Source organism: Oncorhynchus gorbuscha, linkage group LG13 (assembly GCF_021184085.1).
Source record: "Oncorhynchus gorbuscha isolate QuinsamMale2020 ecotype Even-year linkage group LG13, OgorEven_v1.0, whole genome shotgun sequence".
Classification (NCBI taxonomy): Eukaryota; Metazoa; Chordata; class Actinopteri; order Salmoniformes; family Salmonidae; genus Oncorhynchus; species Oncorhynchus gorbuscha.
In genome coordinates, this window is record NC_060185.1 from 74,745,730 (window position 1) to 74,769,977 (window position 24,248).

General features: G+C 41.0%; 1 protein-coding gene across 1 annotated transcript in view; it reads left to right on the plus strand.

Moving 5' to 3' along the window:
- Positions 1–624: 624 nt before the first annotated feature.
- LOC123993516 (relaxin receptor 1-like) overlaps positions 625–24,248 on the plus strand; it is a 96,168-nt gene continuing 72,544 nt past the window's right edge. The window contains exons 1-2 of the mRNA XM_046295731.1: positions 625–947; positions 13,683–13,829. Of these exons, the coding sequence (XP_046151687.1) occupies positions 887–947; positions 13,683–13,829 (208 nt within the window). The 5' untranslated portion in view covers positions 625–886. The remainder of the gene's footprint in view (positions 948–13,682; positions 13,830–24,248) is intronic.

Genomic DNA, 24,248 nt, shown 5'->3' on the forward strand with positions numbered 1-24,248 from the left:
CTTTCTTTCTCTCTGTATTTCTTTCTCACCCTCTCTCTATGAAGTGGGGCGAAAAAGTATTTAGTCAGCCACCAATTGTGCAAGTTCTCCCACTTAAAAAGATGAGAGAGGCCTGTAATTTTCATCATAGGTACACTTCAACTATGACAGACAAAATGAGAAAAAAAATCCAGAAAATCACATTGTAGGATTTTTAATGAATTTATTTGCAAATTATGGTGGAAAATAAGTATTTCCTCATATTTTTAAGTGGGAGAACATGCACAATTGGTGGCTGACTAAATACTTTTTTGCCCCACTGTATATATTTAGCCATATCTCTGTCTTTCTTTCTCTCTCTATGTATCTCTCTGTCTTTCTGCCTCTCACTCTCTCTGTCTTTCTATCTCTGTATCTCTTTCTCTCTCTCTATGTATCCATCTCTTTCTGTCTTTCTTTCTCTGTCTCTTTCTATGTATATCTATATCTCCATCTTTCTTTCTCTCTGTCTTAATCTCTCTGTATTTATCGATGTCTTTCTCTCTCCCTCGCTCTCTCTATCACTCTTTCTGTATGCATCTCTCTCTCTCTCTGTATGTATTTCTCTCTCTTTCTGTATGTATGTATGTATGTATCTCTCTCTCCCCTTCCCTCTGTTGATGACAAACGGTTCGCATGCGCTCCAGAGCGGCAGTGGAGATTTCCGCGCGCCAGTTGATGAAATAGATTCTCTGGAGCAGTTTCGAATCGGTTTCTCTACTGTTGGCACCATACAGCCGCTAACCATCTTTACAAACTTAACTACTAAGTAGTCTAGCCCATCTTGGAAACTGCAGTTCTTAGACTACAGCTTTTACGCGTTGGAAGCTTGGAAGAAAACTTAAACTTCTGTTTTCTCGTTTTTTTAATGCGGTTACAGTTCAATATGCAAGCTTATGTCGCTTGGATTCTCATGTATGGAGTGACAGGTAAGTTTAACCTAATGATATGTTGCACATAAGTTTGTTAACTCTGAAATTGACCAATATTTATTTATGCTAATGTATGGTTTAAGCCTGTATATTATCTGTTTTCCCCTCCAATTCTGGCATTGTTTGCATTTATTTTTGATACAGGTCTTCTGGAAGTTTGCTTAGCCTGAACGTCTTAGACGTTTATATTGCAATAGATGCAGCTAAATGCAGCCTATACTGTAGCTTTGCTATCGAAAATACTGTCGGACACTTGACAGACGAAATTACGTTTATGTGCTCTATAATGGCACGAAATGAAAATATTTTCGTTATGGTATCTAATTGCCTTCGCCGTTGTAGCCTGGTCTAATAGACTAAGCGTAACATAGACACGTATTAGTATGATATGATACGTTTTGTATGGTTACATAAGACAGAAGGTTACTTTTAGGTTGGATGGGTAGGCATACAACATTAACACCTAACAATCCAAATGTTGCGTGTTCAAATCTCATCACGGAAAACTTTAGCATTTTAGCTGATTAGCAACTTTGAAACTACCTAACCATAACCTTAACCCTTTAACCGTAATCCTAACCTTAACCCTAAACTTAAGCCCTAACCCTTAGCCTAGCTAACGTTAGTGTTAACCACCTAGCAAACATTAGCCACAACAAATTGGAATTTGTAACATCATATACGTTTTGGCTAATTTGAAACATATTAAACAAATGTCAAATTCATGACATATTGTACATAATGCAATTTGTAACATATACGAATTGTAATTCGTAAGATATCACATGAAATGGAAGATGGACATGGACACAAATGAATACATATGATACCATACAAAACATAATATATCAGACTAATTGGAATGTCCTGGATTTACATTCTTAATGTTATGTCTACCCCTGAGTCCCAACCTGGTCTCAGAGCATTTCGTATTAGTCTGTACGTAAATCCGAAAACACTCCATTTCCTCCTCAGCTATTTACTCAACTCTTAACCTATGATGTCCGGAGCCTACTGGTTTTCTCTTCTACCTGATAATTAATTGCACCCACCTGGTGTCCCAGGTCTAAATCACTTCCGGTTTAGAGTGCAACAATGAAAAAATGCAGTGAAACTGGCTTTGAGGTTGAGAGTTGACTTTGACGGATATACACTATAAATTGCTTGATTTATCAAATAACCTGAAATTAGGCAAACTAATAGAATTTAGCAACCAGGAAATGGAGTAGCGATTTCTGCACATTGCAGCTTTATTGGCTGCTAATGTTTCACATTGAGACATTACATTGCTGGGGTGCTGTTTATGCAGTTTGGAGAGACTCATTTGGGGTTGAGGAATATTATTCTCAGTCATATAAATAATGTATTTTCCCACCATTTGTTTACAAGAGAGCATTGAGGTCATGGGACCTTTTTACATAACTGTTCACCTTATTTCAATGATGTGGAATGAACGCCAGTAGAGAATGATATAGAAACCATCTCCTTTATGATGCTCATACCATAGAGATACATATTGTGGCTCATACACTAAATATAACATGTCAGGATCTTGCCCTGGGCTTTTCTGAAATTAGCATTGCAAAGAATTTGGCCCTGAGAGTCATACTCTAAAATTACATTCCCACCACTTGCAGATATCAAACAAATATTGATTAGTAAAATCAATGATTCAAATATTGTATTCGTATTGCATATATTGTATAACACATCTGAGAACATTTGCTTTATTCAGTATTTCCATGACAACTTGTTTAAAAGTGATGATCAAGATCATTGAGTATCTGTTGAGCCTGCATGCATCAATTTCAATCAGTGAAATGAGTAATCCAGCTATAAGTGCTTGTCAGTCACCACATACCCTAGGCCAGGGGTCTTCAACTAGATTCAGCCACGGGCCCATTTTTTTCTTGAGTGGATGGTCAGGGGCTGGAACATAATTATAAATAATTTGTACTCTGCAAATTGACGCAAGAAGCCCAAACAGATATTGTATTTGTCAAAACATAATAATTTCAAACTTTGATGACATGGGTACACAAACACATACACTCAGTGTACGAAACTTTAGGAACACCTGCTCTTTCCATGACGTTGTATTATGTCCTGTATTGATGTCACTTGTTAAATCTACTCCCCTTCATCTAGGAGGAGACAGGTTAAAGAAGGATTTTTTAGCCTTGAGACAATTGAAACATAGTTTGTGTTTGTGCCATTCAGAGGGTGAATGGGCAAGACAAAAGATTGAAGTGCATTTGAATGCGGTATGGTAGTAGGTGCCAGGCACAACGGATTTAGTGTGTCAAGAAGTGCACCGCTGCTGTGTTATTTATGCCCAACAGTTTCTCGTGTGCATCAAGAATAGTCTACCACCCAAAGGACATCCAGCCAACTTGACACTGTGGGAAGCACTGAAGTCATCATGGGCCAGCATCCCTGTGGAATGCTTCGACACCTTGTAGAGTCCATGCCCCGGTAAATTTAGGCTTTTCGGAGGGTAAAAGGGAGTGAAACTCAATATTAGGAAGGTGTTCCTAATGTTTTGTACACCTAGTGTATTTCTCTATTTACGAGTGGAAATACTTGGCAATACATTTCCTGAATTAAAATCACTTTGAGATGAATTCCTAGTAAATTTACAGTCTTTCCTGTCTAAAATCAAATTCCTCAGAAGACGTTGGGTTTCACGATCCCTGCCCTAGGCTACTTACAGTCTCCCAAGTCATAGACTGTTTTCTCTGCTACCACACAGCAAGCGGTACCGGAGCGCCATGTCGAGGACCAAAAGGCTCCTTAACAGCTTCTACCCCCAAGCCATAAGAATGCTGCTACAACTTGCTGTTTATTATCTATGCATAGTCACTTCGCCCCTACCTACATGTACAAATTACCTCAACCATCCTGTACCCCCACACATTGACTCTGTACCGGTACCCCCTGTATATAGCCTCGTTATTGAAGGTAACCTGGAACCGGTTTAAAAAATGAATGGAATTAGTTTTGTGCCAACAAAAAAGGGTTAAATATGTGTAAAAAATATATATATTTCATGAGATATCCTTTATCTCCTAGATATAGGACGAACACTTCAAAACCTGTTTTCTTATTGTTTATTTTTTGCTGTCTGTAGCAGTAAAGGCCAAATTCATTATTTTGTGAATTAATTTTGTATATATTTTATACATACAGGGGCCCTAAAATTCTAAATAAATAGCTAAATTATCCATAGTACGGCCATCTTCAAACAATTCTGACAGGCAGGCTCTGATAGGCTAGACCACCCTGTAATGCACAGCACAACAGGTGTCACAAATTGATGAAATCAGATGAGCTCCAATGAATGAAAATTATATGCAAATATTTGGGGTGAAAAAAGGTAGACCTCCTACAGTATCCTGACTGACAAGTCAGCCATGTTAGTGACAGTTTGCTCTGTGGCTCGGTGCTGGAAAGTGTCCACATTGACAGATGGACTGAGAGACTGTCTAACATCAGTTGACCAAAAATAACTTTGCCACAGGGTTATTTGGGACACTGCAATAGCACTTTCTTCCTCAAATTTGATCTTTAATGTGCATGGATTTTGTACACAGATCAAGAGATATTCTTAGTATTGACTCAGATTAATTTGGCATGAAAAAGTAATTGAGCACACAGGCTACATTGAAGGTATATGTATTTCAAAGTGTCACATGCAGACTAACGTAAAGTGCTACTTCATTCCCAAAACAAAGTGTCCCATGCAGACTAACGTAGAGTTCTACTTCATTCCCAAAACAAAATGTCCCATGCAGACTAGTGTAAAGTGCTACTTCATTCCCAAAACAAAGTGTCCCATGCAGACTAACGTAAAGGTCTACTTCATTCGCCAAAACAAAGTGTCCCATGCAGACTAACGTAAAGGTCTACTTCATTCCCAAAACAAAGTGTCCCATGCAGACTAACGTAAAGGTCTACTTCATTCCCAAAACAAAATGTCCCATGCAGACTAGTGTAAAGTTCTACTTCATTCCCAAAACAAAGTGTCCCATGCAGACTAACATAAAGGTCTACTTCATTCCCAAAACAAAATGTCCCATGCAGACTAGTGTAAAGTGCTACTTCATTCCCAAAACAAAGTGTCTCGTGCAGACTGACGTAAAGTGCTACTTCATTCCCAAAACAAAGTGTCTCATGCAGACTAACGTAAAGTGCTACTTCATTCCCAAAACAAAGTGTGTCAAATGTTATTTTGATTCAAACGTCAGATTTGATTTGGGGTTGTTCTGGAACTGCAATGCAACAGATGGAATGGGACGTGGACTCATCTCAGCATCGAACTACTTTAAATATTGGAAAATGTGGACTATGACTTCACAGGCGGATGGATATTTGATGTCAATTTCCGTTGCTTGAAATGGAAACATTATGCACTGTAAAAAAAAAAAAAAAAAAATAAAAACACCTGCAAATGTTGTTGTTTCAACTATTTATTATTAAGTACAGTAACTGGTTCCATAGTGTTTTTTTGTTTACTCAACTTTTCGTTCCAAGTGTTACTTGAACAAAAGAAAAACATAGCTCCAACTTAAGACAGCTGTGACAAAAATTCTGTCAATATAAAATGTGTTTGCTCAACTCAAATTCATCTGCATCACCTGCCATGGTGGGAACAGATGTTAGACATAAACAGCTTTGCAAGTCTCTTTGAATGAGTTTCCTTGTTGCATCATGCATGGCTGTATCCAGAATGATGTTCCTCTAGAGACATGGATTCAAGAATTGTTAAGGAAACATACTCTTATTAGGATGGATGAGCAATGACTTCTGAAAGATAATTGATGTATCTCTTCTGAAATGATACGAGACACCAAGAGGACTGCAGTTCTCCTCAGTATGTTGGTGGCTGCAGATTACAACCGGTAGATTGGTTTTCCTACCTGTGATTTTATCTTAGTGTATAAACTCTGATGGATGTTTGGAACCATCCTTCTCCTCAAACACAGTTCTCCTCTAAGACATCTTAAATTCAATTTGGCTTGATCATCCTAGATTCTGCTTAACTGCTTTACAAAAGAGGCACTTACACTTAATGGGCATTTTACCTGGTTTTCCCCCGTTTGTCACACAGAGAGCGTAACCAATGAATATTCCCAGCGGGAATTGGTTGTAATTAAGTGAGGCATGCTTGACACATGGTCATCATGGTTTACTGACCAGATAATAACCAAAAATATGGTGCCATTCCCAGTTGTCTTGATGGTATATTTCAGAAACATATAACTGACTAGATACAGTATGATGTGTGGGTATATATCAGGAGCATATAACTGACTAGATACAGTATGATGTGTGGCTATATTTCAGAAACATATAACTGACTAGATACAGTATGATGTGTGGGTATATATCAGGAGCATATAACTGACTAGATACAGTATGATGTGTGGGTATATATCAGGAGCATATAACTGACTAGATACAGTATGATGTGTGGGTATATGAATTTCTCAGAGCGAGTGTGAACCTAGGTCCCTCACTCATGTCTCTGTTGTGATGAAAGTGCATGGCTGAGGTTAGCCAAAGCCCTGAGATTTGCACATTACTTACCATGTCCATCTTTACAATACATTTACATTTCAGTCCATTTAAGTCATTTAGCAGACGCTCTTATCCAGAGCGACTTACAAATTGGTGCATTCACCTTATAACATCCAGTGGAATAGTCACTTTACAATAGTGCATCTAAATCTTAAAGGGGGGGGGTGAGAGGGATTACTTATCCTCCATTTAACAGAAGCATTCAGGGTTAAGTGCCTTGCTCAATGGCACATCTACAAAGACTCCTAGTCACCCCACTAAGCACTGAGATGTCACTATCAGGTGTTAGGGTTCATGTAGTCTTCATTCTCATGATTCCAGCATGATGACATCAAGACAACTGGGAATGGCACCATATATTTGGTTGTTATCTGGTCAGTAAACCATGATGACCATGTGTCAAGCATGCCTCACTTAATTACAACCAATTCCCGCTGGGAATATTCATTGGTTACGCTCTCTGTGTGACAAACAGGGGGAAAACCAGGTAAAATGCCCATTATGTTGTTGTAAGTGCCTTTTTGTAAAGCAGTTAGGTGTTGGTTGGTTGTACAGCAGAAGGAGCAATAGAATCTAGGATGATCCCACCAACTTGAATTTAAGATGGTTTTGACATAAGGAGCAACACTGCTCCTGGTCCATTGGTGGAATATGGATCAACATGGAAAAGAGTGGAAATTGAGATTCAAGCCTGCATTGACAAATGCTTCAGTAAGCAGTCAGAGCTGTGCTATTCAGAAACAAATAACGGACTACATACACGATGATGTGTGGGTATATTTCAGAAACATACACTGCATTTGGAAAGTATTCAGACCCCTTCTTTTGTTTCACACTTTGTTACGTTACAGCCTTATTCTAAAATGTATTACTTTTTTTTATCAATCTACACACAATACCCCATAATGACAACGCGGAAAACATTTGTTTTATGTTTGCAAATTAAAAATAGAAATACATTATTTACATTAATAGTCAGACCCTTTGCTATGAGACTCGAAGTTGAGCACAGGTGCATCATGTTACCATTGATTGTCCGTGAGATGTTTCTACAACATGATTGGAGTCCACCTGTGGTAAATTCAGTTGATTGGACATGATTTGGAAAGGCACACATGGTCACTCTAACAGAGCTCCAGAGTTCCTCTGTGGAGAAAGGAGAACCTTCCAGAAGGACAACCATCTCTGCACCACTCTACCAATTAGGCCTTTATGGTAGAGTGGCCAGACGGAAGCCACGCCTCAGTAAAAGGCACATGACAGCCCACTTGGAGTTTGCCACAAGATTCTCTAGTCCGATGAAACCAAGATTGAACTCTTTGGCCAGAAAGCCAATCGTCACGTCTGGAGGAAACCTAGCACCATCCCCATGGTGAAACGTGGTGGTGGGGGGATGTTTTTCATCGGTAGGGACTGTGAGACTAGTCGGGATCGAGAGAAAGATGAACAGATCAAAGTGCAGAGAGATCATTGATGAAAACCTGCTCCAGAGCGATCAGGATCTCAGAATGGGGCGACAGTTCACCTTCCAACAGGGCATCAACCCCAAGCACACAGCCAAGTCAACGCAGGAGTGGCTTTGGGACAATTCTCTGAATGTCCTTGAGTGGGCCAGCCAAGGCCCGGACTTGAACTCAATCGAACATCTCTGGAGAGACCTGAAATTAGCTGTGGAGTGATGCTCCCCATCCAACCTGACCGAGCTTGAGAGGATCTGCAGAGAAGAATGGGAGAAACTGCCCAAATTCTGGTGTGCCAAGCTTGTAACGTCATACTGAAGATGACCCAAGGCTGTAATTGCAGCCAAACGTGCTTCAATGAAGTACTGAGTAAAGGGTCTGAATACTTTTGTAAATGTGATATTTCAACAACAACAAAAATTATACATTTGCTAAAATAAAATAAAAACAGTTTGGTTCGTCATTATGGGGTATTGTGTGTAGATTGAGGGGACAATTTAATCTATTTTAGAATATGGCTGTAACGTAACAAAATGTGGAAAAAGTCTGAATACTTTCCTTGTGCGTAGATTGAGGGGACAATTTAATCTATTTTAGAATATGGCTGTAACGTAACAAAATGTGGAAAAAGTCTGAATACTTTCCTGGTGCACTGTAGACGTGTGGGTATATTTCAAAAACATGTAACCGACTAAAGTATATTGTGTGGGTATATTTCAGAAACATATAACTGACTAGATACAGTATGATGTGTGGGTATATATCAGGAGCATATAACTGACTAGATACAGTATGATGTGTGGGTATATTTCAGAAACATATAACTGACTAGATACAGTATGATGTGTGGGTATATATCAGGAGCATATAACTGACTAGATACAGTATGATGTGTGGGTATATATCAGAAACATATAACTGACTAGATACAGTATGACGTGTGGGTATATATCAGGAACATATAACTGACTAGATGCAGTATGATGTGTGGGTATATTTCAGAAACATATAACTGACTAGATACAGTATGATGTGTGGGTATATATCAGAAACATATAACTGACTAGATACAGTATGACGTGTGGGTATATATCAGGAACATATAACTGACTAGATACAGTATGATGTGTGGGTATATATCAGAAACATATAACTGACTAGATACAGTATGATGTGTGGGTATATATCAGAAACATATAACTGACTAGATACAGTATGATGTGTGGGTATATATCAGAAACATATAACTGACTAGATACAGTATGATGTGTGGGTATATTTCAGGAACATATAACTGACTAGATACAGTATGATGTGTGGGTATATTTCAGAAACATATAACTTACTAGATACATTATGATGTGTGGGTATATATCAGGAGCATATAACTGACTAGATACAGTATGATGTGTGGGTATATATCAGAAACATATAACTGACTAGATACAGTATGATGTGTGGGTATATATCAGAAACATATAACTGACTAGATACAGTATGATGTGTGGGTATATATCAGAAACATATAACTGACTAGATACAGTATGATGTGTGGGTATATATCAGAAACATATAACTGACTAGATACAGTATGATGTGTGGGTATATATCAGAAACATATAACTGACTAGATACAGTATGACGTGTGGGTATATATCAGGAACATATAACTGACTAGATACAGTATGATGTGTGGGTATATATCAGAAACATATAACTGACTAGATACAGTATGACGTGTGGGTATATATCAGAAACATATAACTGACTAGATACAGTATGATGTGTGGGTATATATCAGAAACATATAACTGACTAGATACAGTATGACGTGTGGGTATATATCAGGAACATATAACTGACTAGATACAGTATGATGTGTGGGTATATATCAGAAACATATAACTGACTAGATACAGTATGACGTGTGGGTATATATCAGGAACATATAGCTGACTAGATACAGTATGATGTGTGGGTATATATCAGAAACATATAACTGACTAGATACAGTATGACGTGTGGGTATATATCAGGAACATATAACTGACTAGATACAGTATGATGTGTGGGTATATATCAGAAACATATAACTGACTAGATACAGTATGACGTGTGGGTATATATCAGGAACATATAACTGACTAGATACAGTATGATGTGTGGGTATATATCAGGAACATATAACTGACTAGATACAGTATGATGTGTGGGTATATATCAGGAACATATAACTGACTAGATACAGTATGATGTGTGGGTATATATCAGAAACATATAACTGACTAGATACAGTATGATGTGTGGGTATATATCAGGAACATATAACTGACTAGATACAGTATGATGTGTGGGTATATTTCAGAAACATATAACTGACTAGATACAGTATGATGTGTGGGTATATTTCAGAAACATATAACTGACTAGATACAGTATGATGTGTGGGTATATATCAGAAACATATAACTGACTAGATACAGTATGATGTGGGTATATATCAGAAACATATAACTGACTAGATACAGTATGATGTGTGGGTATATTTCAGGAACATATAACTGACTAGATACAGTATGATGTGTGGGTATATTTCAGAAACATATAACTGACTAGATACAGTATGATGTGTGGGTATATATCAGGAGCATATAACTGACTAGATACAGTATGATGTGTGGGTATATTTCAGAAACATATAACTGACTAGATACAGTATGATGTGTGGGTATATATCAGGAACATATAACTGACTAGATACAGTATGATGTGTGGGTATATATCAGGAACATATAACTGACTAGATACAGTATGACGTGTGGGTATATATCAGGAACATATAACTGACTAGATACAGTATGATGTGTGGGTATATTTCAGAAACATATAACTGACTAGATAAAGTATGATGTGTGGGTATATATCAGGAGCATATAACTGACTAGATACAGTATGATGTGTGGGTATATATCAGGAGCATATAACTGACTAGATACAGTATGATGTGTGGGTATATATCAGGAGCATATAACTGACTAGATACAGTATGATGTGTGGGTATATATCAGGAGCATATAACTGACTAGATACAGTATGATGTGTGGGTATATATCAGGAACATATAACTGACTAGATACAGTATGATGTGTGGGTATATATCAGGAGCAAAAAGGCAGTGGGGGGTCTTTGCATGTAAAAGTGCACCCATTTAGTTTGATTATCATGGAAGCAGATAAAGGATGGTGGATATGTTCCCCTGTTGCATTATGCAACTAGCCTATACTCCAGAGAGCACATGAACACTCTGAACTAAGAATAAATCATCTCTATGAACTGAACACCATGGGAGCCCTGTTAATATTTTGTATTTCATACATTTTCAGAATTGACTGCTAAATGAAACATTGATAGGAAAATGCTCAAGTGTTTTCGACAAACCCATCCAGAGCCTACTGACTGATGAGCTAGCTCCCCTTGGGTGGACGATACTGAAAGATGTTTACTTTCATCATTTTTAGAGGGCTCTTATAATATTATGTTTCCACTCAGGAAATACACAAACTTTAAAATTAGCAACCGCCCTTTAATTTTATGTGGTGTTATAATGTGGTCCCATTCCACACTTATGATATGTGTTCCCATTCCACACTTATAATATGTGTTCCCATTCCACACTTATAATATGTGTTCCCATTCCACACTTATAATATGTGTTCCCATTCCACACTTATAACATGTGTTCCCATTCCACACTTATAATATGTGTTCCCATTCCACACTTATGATATGTGTTCCCATTCCACACTTATAACATGTGTTCCCATTCCACACTTATAATATGTGTTCCCATTCCACACTTATAATATGTGTTCCCATTCCACACTTATAATATGTGGTCCCATTCCACACTTATGATATGTGTTCCCATTCCACACTTATAATATGTGGTCCCATTCCACACTTATGATATGTGTTCCCATTCCACACTTATGATATGTGTTCCCATTCCACACTTATAACATGTGTTCCCATTCCACACTTATGATATGTGTTCCCATTCCACACTTATGATATGTGTTCCCATTCCACACTTATAATATGTGTTCCCATTCCACACTTATAACATGTGTTCCCATTCCACACTTATGATATGTGTTCCCATTCCACACTTATAATATGTGGTCCCATTCCACACTTATGATATGTGTTCCCATTCCACACTTATGATATGTGTTCCCATTCCACACTTATAATATGTGTTCCCATTCCACACTTATAATATGTGGTCCCATTCCACACTTATGATATGTGTTCCCATTCCACACTTATGATATGTGTTCCCATTCCACACTTATAATATGTGGTCCCATTCCACACTTATGATATGTGGTCCCATTCCACACTTATGATATGTGTTCCCATTCCACACTTATAATATGTGTTCCCATTCCACACTTATAATATGTGGTCCCATTCCACACTTATGATATGTGTTCCCATTCCACACTTATAATATGTGGTCCCATTCCACACTTATAATATGTGTTCCCATTCCACACTTATAATATGTGGTCCCATTCCACACTTATAATATGTGTTCCCATTCCACACTTATAATATGTGTTCCCATTCCACACTTATAATATGTGGTCCCATTCCACACTTATGATATGTGTTCCCATTCCACACTTATAATATGTGGTCCCATTCCACACTTATGATATGTGTTCCCATTCCACACTTATAATATGTGGTCCCATTCCACACTTATGATATGTGTTCCCATTCCACACTTATAATATGTGGTCCCATTCCACACTTATAATATGTGTTCCCATTCCACACTTATAATATGTGGTCCCATTCCACACTTATGATATGTGTTCCCATTCCACACTTATAATATGTGTTCCCATTCCACACTTATAATATGTGTTCCCATTCCACACTTATGATATGTGTTCCCATTCCACACTTATAATATGTGTTTCCCATTCCCCACTTATAATATGTGTTCCCTCCCATTCCCCACTTATAATATGTGTTCCCATTCCCCACTTATAATATGTGTTCCCTCCCATTCCCCACTTATAACATGTGTTCCCATTCCCTACTTATAATATGTGTTTCCCATTCCCCACTTATAATGTGTTCCCATTCCACACTTATAATATGTGTTCCCATTCCCCACTTATAATATGTGTTTCCCATTCCCCACTTATAATATGTGTTCCTTCCCATTCCCCACTTATAATATGTGTTCCCTCCCATTCCCCACTTATAATATGTGTTCCCATTCCCCACTTATAATATGTGTTCCCTCCCATTCCCCACTTATAACATGTGTTCCCATTCCCTACTTATAATATGTGTTCCCATTCCCCACTTATGTGTTCCCATTCCCCACTTATGTGTTCCCATTCCCCACTTATAATATGTGTTTCCCATTCCCCACTTATAATGTGTTCCCATTCCCCACTTATAATATGTGTTCCCTCCCATTCCCCACTTATAATATGTGTTCCCTCCCATTCCCCACTTATAATATGTGTTCCCATTCTCCACTTATAATGTGTTTCCATTCCCCACTTATAATATGTGTTCCCATTCCCCACTTATAATATGTTTCCCCATTCCCCAATCAATGAGAAACACCGACTTTGAAATTGAAACATGGCTCTTGAATTTTCAGCAGGAACTTCATTCAACGTCTCGGAGGAGAAGACAAACTGCCCCCTAGGATATTTCCCTTGTGGCAACCTGAGCATGTGCCTGCCCCAGCTCATGCACTGCAATGGTATCGATGACTGTGGAAATGAAGCGGACGAGGAGAACTGTGGTGAGTCGTCAGTTTATTAATTTATGTGTCAAACTCCAGTCCTGGAGGGCCGAGTGTCTGGGGATTTTACAACTCCTTTGTGGTTGATTGATCAATTAAGGTCACTGATTAGTTGGGAACTCCCATAACCTGGTTGTCTAGGTCTTAACAAGACTCCGATAGAATTGAAATAACAAAAACCAGCAGACACACGGCCCTCCAGGACCAGCAGACACACGGCCCTCCAGGACCAGCAGACACACGGCCCTCCAGGACCAGCAGACACACGGCCCTCCAGGACCAGCAGACACACGGCCCTCCTGGACCAGCAGACACACGGCCCTCCTGGACCAGCAGACACACGGCCCTCCTGGACCAGCAGACACACGGCCCTCCTGGACCAGCAGACACACGGCCCTCCTGGACCAGCAGACACACGGCCCTCCTGGACCAGCAGACACACGGCCCTCCTGGACCAGCAGACACACGGCCCTCCTGGACCAGCAGACACACGGCCCTCCTGGACCAGCAGACACACGGCCCTCCTGGACCAGCAGACACACGGCCCTCCTGGACCAGCAGACACACGGCCCTCCTGGACCAGCAGACACACGGCCCTCCTGGACCAGCAGACACACGGCCCTCCTGGACCAGCAGACACACGGCCCTCCTGGACCAGCAGACACACGGCCCTCCTGGACCAGCAGACACACGGCCCTCCTGGACCAGCAGACACACGGCCCTCCTGGACCAGCAGACACACGGCCCTCCTGGACCAGCAGACACACGGCCCTCCTGGACCAGCAGACACACGGCCCTCCTGGACCAGCAGACACACGCCCCTCCTGGACCAGCAGACACACGGCCCTCCTGGACCAGCAGACACACGGCCCTCCTGGACCAGCAGACACACGGCCCTCCACGAATTGAGTTTGACACCCCTGATTTATTGACTCATTTATTATAAGTAATTGTATTCTGACTGCTCACTTTGATCCTTGCTCTCCAGACTTTGATATTTGGATATTTGATCATGAAGTGTGGCGGTGCATCAGATGTAAATTTTTCCATCAAGGAAAGTTCAGGATTATTACATTAAAAATATATATATATATTTCACCTTTATTTAACCGGGTAGGCTAGTTGAGAACTGCAACCTGGCCAAGATGAAGCAAAGCAGTTCAACACATACAGCAACCCAGAGTTGCACATGGAATAAACAAACATACAGTCAATAATACAGTAGGAATATATATATACAGTGTGTGCAAATGAGGTAAGATAAGTGTCACAACCTGACCTTAGTTATCTTAGTTTTCTTTATTATTATTTTGGTTAGGTCAAGGTGTGATGAGGGTGGTATGTGTGTTTTCCTTGTCTAGGGTTTTTTGTACATCTATGGGATTTTGGTTTGTCTAGGTATATATAGGTCTATGGTGGCCTGAATTGGTTCCCAATCAGAGGCTGCTGTTTGTCGTTCTCTCTGATTGGGGATCCTATTTAGGTTGCCATTTTCCATGTTGGTTTTGTGGGTTATATTCTATGTTTAGTTGCCTGTTCTGCACTAGCCATATTGCTTCACGGTTCGGTTTGTTGTTTCGTTGAGTTCTGTTCAGTGTTCTCTCTTTTATTAAAGAGTTATGTTCACCTACCAAGCTCGCCTTGGTCTCCTTTATGATGACTGTGACAATAAGGGAGGTAAGGCAGTAAAATAGGCCATAGTGGCGAGGTAATTACGATACAGAAATTAAACACTGGAGTGATAGATGTGCAGAAGATGAATGTCCAAGTAGAGATTCTGGGGTGCAAAGGGGCTAAATAAATTAATACAGTATGGGGATGAGGTAGTTGGATGGGCTATTTACAGATGGGCTATGCACAGGTGCAATGATCTGTGAGCTGCTCTGACAGCTGGTGCTTGAAGTTGGTGAGGGAGATAAGAGTCTCCAGCTTCAGCGATTTTTGCAGTTCGTTCCAGTCATTGGCAGTAGAGAACTGGAAGGAAAGGCGGCCACACGCCTTTCGGGGGTGACCAGTGAAATATACCTGCTGGAGCGCGTGCTGCTATGGTGAACAGAGATAATGCGGGGCTTTACCTCGCAAAGACTTGTAGATGACCTGGAGCCAGTGGGTTTGGCGACGAGTATGAAGCGAGGGCCAGCCAACGAGAGCATACAGGTTGCAGTGGTTGCAGTGGTGGGTATATGGGGATTTGGTGACAAAACGGATGGCACTGTAATAGACTGCATCCAATTTGTTGATCTTGCAGCAGTCATAAAACATATCACATCAAAAATGTAAAATAAATAGCAAAGGATATTTACAAACAAATAGGCAGGGTAAGTGCAGTTTCATAGTGCAAGTGCTAAGTGCAATTAGTCCAACATTTTGTTGAATAAAAGTACATGGCAGTATTGTTTTTAACCATAGGTAGCCAGAAGGAAGATACTGAAATTCAGGGTGGAGTAGATGGGAAGAGTCAACCGCTATTTTATTCGACTTTATTCGAAAGTTCTTGCTGTTGCTGCCCCATGATTTGTCTGCAAGTCCTGACCAACTTGCCCAACCTATTTTTCTCTGCAACCTTGAAATTCTCAAACCAGCAGGTCAAGCAGTAGGACAGAATGCTCTCAATGAAAGATTTATAAAATAGAACCATGATGGTTAGATCAGCATTAAAAAAAGTGCAGTTTCCATAGGAAATACATTCTCTGTTGGCCTATCTTAAAAATAGCGTCAGTACACTGATCCCAGGACAGCTTGTTGTCAATGACTAGCCCATGGTATTTGTTGTCATGACGTTGCCCTCTTTGGGTACACCGAGCACCAATCCCTCTGCACCAACCCTTTTCTATGCACCATCCCCCTACCCCCCGTCTCCTACACCCAGACTGCTGTGGTCAGAGAGAGGTTGTAAATTCCTGGAGGAGATTATCTCCTCATGGCCACAGTATAGAGAGAGAGTAAAGTTTCATAGAGAGTACAAAGGAATTTCTTCCACCTCACATAAACTGGAGAACCGAACAACATTTATGTTCTGGAGAAGGTATAGAAGATCGGTGAAGAATCCAGCTACGAACTGGTCCGTTTGGTACAATTTTGTGAAACTCATGGGAGACAATACAGCCACATTACCATAACGCTGTTTATATAATAGACTCATATATGAGGCTTACATCTAATTGTTGTATAAGATTAATGATTGAGGATGATACTGTTTGTGTTATTGTGAAATGTGATTTTGGACTGTTTAATGAAGGAAACTCCAATTCCCTTTGGAGTTTAACTAAATCAGAGGACCGCACATGAGCACAGTTATGGTCGGGCATCCTGGGACAGGCCCTTTTCTACTCTTTTGAATAAAACCCCCACCCGGGTTTTCACCAGACCATGTTTCTCATGGTGTATCATCGCAGTTGACCCCCACTTTCCTTTTTGTACACCAAGCCGCGATGCCGGTTTAGCCCACTAAAGCATATCCGCTATCATTTCCTTGTAACTATCTACTGTTTGTTTATGCATTTCTGTGAATTACTTAGTTAGTAAATAAAGGATTTAAGACAATTGATGTATGGATGACTCATAGTGAAGACTGGTTTCGTGCAGATACCCAACAATTTACGACGTTTGGAATGAGACTAACGTTAGGGAAAATAAAGAATAAGTCATTCATCAGAAGGCTAATTTGATCAGATATTAAAATATCTGAAAAGTTATATCAGGAAAATTATAACTTTCTATTCTGAATATTTTCCTTGGTGCCCCGACTTCCTAGTTAATTACAGTTACATGATTAGTCAGTTTGATCGCGTAATACTAATTAGAGTTATTTGACAAATAAGTCTTCAGTTTAATGATGCCAAAGACACGACATTGTATTCCTCCACTATTTCAATGGGCTCACATTTTATCAGTGATGGTGTGTGCATAGTAATGTTCCTTCGAAAGTCAATCACCTTGTCCTTAGCTTTTGATGTATTTAATATTAGATGGGATGACTCACATCAGACAGTAAAATCCTTTAGGGCTGGTCCATGCTCCGTCTCATCCACTTCGGGAAGAATGACCAAAGCAGTATCGTCAGCATATTTGATCAGGTGGCGCCCTGGGAACTGGCTCCGGCAGTAGTATACAGTATGTATAGTATTGGTGAAAGAACACTTCCCTGTGGGGTTCCAACTGAAGTAGTGCGCACCTCAGAGAGTGTGTTGCCAACTTGTACCTGCTAAGAGATATTAGTTAAAAAGTTGGTGATCCATGTGATAAGCATAGCATCAAGTCCGAAGTCTCCTCTGTCTGTCCAAGAGGACAAACGGATTGTGTTACATGCAGAGGAGAAAACTGTGAACATGATACACACATGGATTTTACTGCCCTCCAAATGCATGAACACCAGATGTAAGAGCGAGAGGATGGCAAAAAGCCAGTAGTTGTGCCTGCAAGACATAATTAAGTGTCACAATCAATCGGAAGCAAAGTAGAAATGTGTCAGCAAATGTTACTAGGTAGGCAAATATGAATAGCCTAACTATAAATTTGGCCATTGTTTAGAATGGCTTGTATCCTGGCTCTATGTCAGTATATGGTAAGTAATATACTGAAGTCAGTGATTCCCTAAGATACATTTTTTTGCAGCGGTGGTAAGGGGAGTGGTCCGAGGGGAATGCCCCACCAGGATAAATGTTTTGTAGGACTGTGAGACGGTCAGTTCTTTAAAAAAAAGTATTATATGTTCAAGCAATAGGCAGAATAAATCATTGAACAAATAACATTAATATCGTCAGTGTAGAGAAGGTCAGTTCTGTTGACTTTTAAAACCACGCCCTTTTCTCCGGATAAATAACTGTAGGAAACCGGTAAGTTATAATTAATTATTCATATGGTGTCAGCTCCGTGTGTATAGGTGGCAGGGAAGTCAGGCGCAGGAGAGTCAAAATGGAGTGTAAATGGAGTATTTTAATAAATGTCCACGGAACATGCTCCATAACACTAAAAGTACAGACATGAACAAACATGGGTACGAGGACCCGTCGCGCACCAACACAACAAATAAACAACAATGACAATAAAACAATCTCTGACAAAGACATGAGGGGAAAGTGAGGGTTAAATACACAACAGGGAATGAATGGGAATGAAACCAGGAGTGCAGGAAGAAAACACAAAACCAATGAAAAATGGATCAATGATCAAGAAGACCGGTGACGTCGAACGCCGAGCACCGCCCAAACAAGGAGAGGCAATGACTTCGGCAGAAGTCGTGACATATGGACAGCATGGACTGAAATGGAACAGTTAAATTACTGTTAAATTAAATGACTATGGCTTCTGCATGATGAATCAACGCTCAGGGTGGGGACAGACAGCATATCTCAGTATGGAGCGCAGTTCACAATAATATACATATATTTTTTTTCCTTTATTTAACTAGGCAAGTCAGTTAAGAACAAATTCTTATTTTCAATGACGGCCTAGGAACAGTGGGTTAACTGCCTGTTCAGGGGCAGAACGACAGATTTGTACCTTGTCAGCTCGGGGGTTTGAACTTGCAACCTTCCAGTTACTTGTGACAGGTAGGCCTATATTTGCTGCAGCATAGCTTAAGCTACAGTAATATAAATCTAATTTACCCATCTCCATCTGGCTTTCGGAGGTCACCTTGTTTTTTCATTGCAAGTATATATACCTGTATACTTTTTATTGCAGCTGCAGAGTTTTGAAACAGTCTATCACTCGAATATCGTTGCTTTAAATCAGTGCACATGCGAGCATTCTATTGCAGTCTTTCTCTCTCCATCAAAATAGATAATCCTGTTCTAGATTGATATATAGATGTCCTAGCCTACCTCTTTCAGGTAAGACATTCAATGTAGTATTAGACTTACACTGCTGTTCAGAAGTTTGGGTTCTCTTAGAAATGTCCTTGTTTTTGAAGAAAGAAAAAAGTACATTAAAATAACATCAAATTGATCAGACATACAGTGTAGATATTGTTAATGTTGTAAATGACTTTTGTCGCTGGAAAAGGCAGATTTTTAATGGAATGTCTGCATAGGTGTAACGGCTGTTTGAAGAAGAGGACCAAGGTGCAGCGTGGTACATGTTGATGATTTTTAATAAAACTGAACACTAGAACAAAAAATAACAAAGCGGAACAAACGAAACAGTTCTGTCTGGTGCCGACACACAAAACAGAAAATAACTACCCACAAAACACAGGTGGGAAAAGGCTACCTAAGTATGGTTCTCAATCAGAGACAACGAAAGACAGCTGCCTCTGATTGAGAACCACACCCGGCCAAACACACAGAAATAGAAAACAGAATCCCCACCCAAACTCACGCCCTGACCAAACCAAAATAGAGACATAAAAAGGATCTCTAAGATCAGAGCGTGACAATAGGCGTACAGAGGCCCATTTTCAGCAACCATCACTCCTGTGTTCCAATGCCACATTGTGTTAGCTAATCCAAGTTTATAATTTTAAAAGGCTAATTGATCACTAGAAAACCCATTTGCAATTATGTTAGCACAGCTGAAAACTGTTGTTCTGATTAAAGAAGCAATAAAACGGACCTTCGTTAGACTAGTTGAGTATCTGGAGCATCAGCGTTTGTGGGTTCAATTACAGGTGCAAAATGATCAGAAACAAAGAACTTATTTCAGAAACTCATCAGTCTATTCTTGTTCTGAGCAAGAAGACAAGTATATTAGTGTCTAGTTTGAGAAACAGACGCCTCACAAGTCCTCAACTGGCAGCTTCATTAAATAGTACCCGCAAAACACCAGTCTCAACGTCAACAGTGAAGAGGCGCCTCCGGGATGCTGGCCTTCTAGGCACAGTTGCAAAGAAAAAAACATATCTCAGACTGGCCAATAAAAAATAGATTAAGATGGGCAAAAGAACACAGACAATGGACAAAGGAGTGGCCACCACACTCAACCCTATTGAGCTGTTGTGGGAGCAGCTTGACCGTCAAGCCAATCCTACTTGTGGGAGATGCTTCAGGAAGCATGGGGTGAAATCTCTTCAGTTCTGCAAGGCTGTAATTGCTGCAAATGGAGGATTCTTTGACGAATGCAAAGTTTGAAGGACACTATTATTTAAATTAAAAATCATTATTTATTACCTTGTCAACATCTTGACTATATTTCCTATTCATTTTGCAACTCATTTCATGTATGTTTTCATGGAAAACAAGGACATTTCTAAGTGACTCCAAACTTTTGAACAATAGTGTATATTTAGCTAATTAATGATGGGTTGTGAATAATAAGCTTCTAACTTGTAGTCTATATCTCTTGCGCAATACCCACGCACCTGTGCTCCTCTGGCCTCTCCTTAAAAAATGCATGGAGACCCATGCAGGAAAAGCTAGACTAGACATCAATTTTGTAATGTTTCTTATACCAATAAACTATTCGAAGAGGGACTCAAGCTCTTTTTTTGCCGAATGTTAAATAGAGCAGTCAATAGAACAATAGAACGGGTAGTTTGAAAGTAGAGTGAACACGTGATGGCTATAGCAGTTATTTATTCAGACCATTAACCATTCAATCTTTATGAATAGAAGTGTCACGGCCGTCGTTCAAGGAAGACCAAGGTGCAGCGTGGTGTCACGACTCCCACCGAAGGTGGCGTCCCTTCCTTACCGGGCAGCGCTCGGCGCTCGTCGTCGCCGGTCTACTAACTGCCACCGATCCCCTTTTCCTTTTCTGTTTGTTTGGTCTTATTGTTGCACCTGTCTCTTATTTTAGTTGTTGATTCAGTCTATTTAAGCCTGTTAGGCCCGCCTGTTTTTGTGCGGGCTTGTTTTTCTGTTAGTCAGATTGTGCGCGTTGTGTTCCTGTCTGTTTGTGCCCTGTGTTAGGTTGGACAATTTTGTGTCGTATTTTGCCTGTTGTTTTGGGCATTCGCTTTGAAAACCTAATAAAGTCGATTTCCCCAGTATTCTCTGCTCTCTGCATTTGACTCCGCACACACCACTCCAGGCGTTTTGACACGTGGTGAGCATACATTTTATTTTATTTGTAAAAATGTCGCCAACAAAACAAGAAATAACAAAAACAACCGTGAAGCTTACACAGGCTATAGTGACCCTAACAAAGACAACTTCCCACAATGACAGAAGGGAAAAAGGATGCCTAAGTATGATTCCCAATCAGAGACAACGATAGACAGCTGTCCCTGATTGAGAACCATACCCGGCCAAAACATATAAATACAAAAACATAGAAAACAAAACATAGAATGCCCACCCAAATCACACCCTGACCAAACCAAATAGAGACATAAAAAGTATCTCTACGGTCAGGGCGTGACAGTACATTCCCCCCAAAGGTGCGGACTCTGGCCGCAAAACCTGAACCTATAGGGGAGGGTCCTGGTGGGCATCTATCCGCAGTGGCAGCTCTGGTGCGGGACGTAGACCCAGCTCCACCTCTGGCTCACCCCACTTTGGTGGCGCCTCTGGTGCGGGGACCCTCGTTGCCGACCCCATACTGGGGACCTTCATTGCAGGCCCCGGACTGGGGACCCTCGTCGCCAACCCCGTACTGGGGACCTTCGTTGCGGGCCCAGGACTAAGGACCTTTGTTGCTGGCCCAGGACTGTGGACCCTCGTTACTGGCCCTGGACTGGAGACCGTCGCTGGAGGCTCCGGACTGGAGGCCGTCGTTAGAGGCTTCGTGCCATGACTCCTCACTGGAGGCTTCGTGCCATGGATCATCACTGGAGGCTTCGTGCCATGGATCATCACTGGAGGCTTCGTGCCATGGATCATCACTGGAGGCTTCTTGCCATGGATCATCACTGGAGGCTTCTTGCCATGGATCATCACTGGAGGCTTCTTGCCTTGGATCATCACTGGAGGCTTCTTGCCATGGTCATCAGAGACATACTGGAGGCTTGGTTCTTGGCGGAGGCACCGGATACACTGGGCTGTGGAGGCACAGTGGAGGTCTCGAGCGTAGAGCCTGCACAACCTGTCCTGGCTGGATAGTAATCTTTGCCCTGCAAATGCAGGGCGCTGGCACAGGATGCACTGGGCTGTGCAGACACACCAGAGACACAGTGCGCAGAGCCGGATATCCTGGGCCCAAGAGACGCACTGGAGACCAGGCGCGCTGAGCCGGCACCATCCTTCCTGGCTGGATGCTGACCCTTGCCCAGCAGATGCGGGGAGCTGGGATGTAGCACACCGGGCTGTGAACACGCACTGGAGACACCGTGCTCTCCACCACATAACACGATGCCTGACCAGTACCACGCTTCTCCCCATGGTAAGCACAAGGAGTTGGCTCAGGTCTCCCAACTGCCTCAGCCTTCCATAGAGGACATCACTAGCGACATCTGCCCCCCTTCATGCGAGCTTCTACACTTGGTGTTGATCATCAGGTAGTCAAGCTGGTTCTTGTCTCTTCCATTAGGAGAGTACACATTTTAGCTTGTGGATATTCTTGTGGGGAAACAGGCTGCCACCTATCACCAGGTTATTTGTGACGCAGAATGTTAACAGTATCTCACTGTTGTCAAACCTCTCTTCACAGACATGCTTCCCCATTGTTCTCTCGTAGTTGGTGTTCTTGGTACCAACCTCTGCATTCAGGTCTACAATGACGAGGAGCAGGTCTTGATCAGGCGTCTTCTCTACTCCAGATTAGAGGGTGTTATAGAACAGATATTTTTATTCATCTTTGGCATTGTTTGTGGGAGCATAACATTGGATTATTGTTAGTTTGGTATGTTGTCCATTGAGTCTGGCTTTTGTCATTCTGCTGCTGATTGGTTTCCATTCCATCAGAGTTTTCTGTACACCATTCTGTAGGATGATGGTGACACCTTCACTATGTTGTCTATCCTCCTGGCTATTCCACCTGGCTTCATTCACCTCCAGGATCTATAGCTCGTATCTCCTCATTTTGCTGGTAACCTGTACCAGCTTTCTGGACTCAAACATTGTTTGAACATTCCATAAGCCAACGAACAGTTTTTCTTTTGTGTTCAGTGCTCCCATCTTAATGTTACCAGTTCCCCCATAGGCTTTTACTGATGGCGGTCAGACAAGACTGGGACTCTGGAAGATCTTCACATCCAGTTGTAGAATTGTCACTTTTTGCTGTTTCTGTAGCACAAGGGTTTTATGGGATGGCGTTGCTAGCCCCATGCCCAGCCGTCCACAATTTCTGATTTTGGGAGATTTTGGAGTTGATTTTTTTAGTCCTTTACAATAGCCTTTTGTCTTCCTGATGATGGATTACAGTCTCATACCACGTGAGATCAGACAGGCTTTGGGTCATGTACAAGCTGCCCCTGTGCATCAAGCTCAATCACCTCCTGCTGCTGTGGAGTAAAAGCTATAACTGAAAGCCAACCAAATGTTTTTTGTTTTAGCTGTTTATACCAACAGCGTGAAACAGGAGGTAAGGCTCATAGTCTTT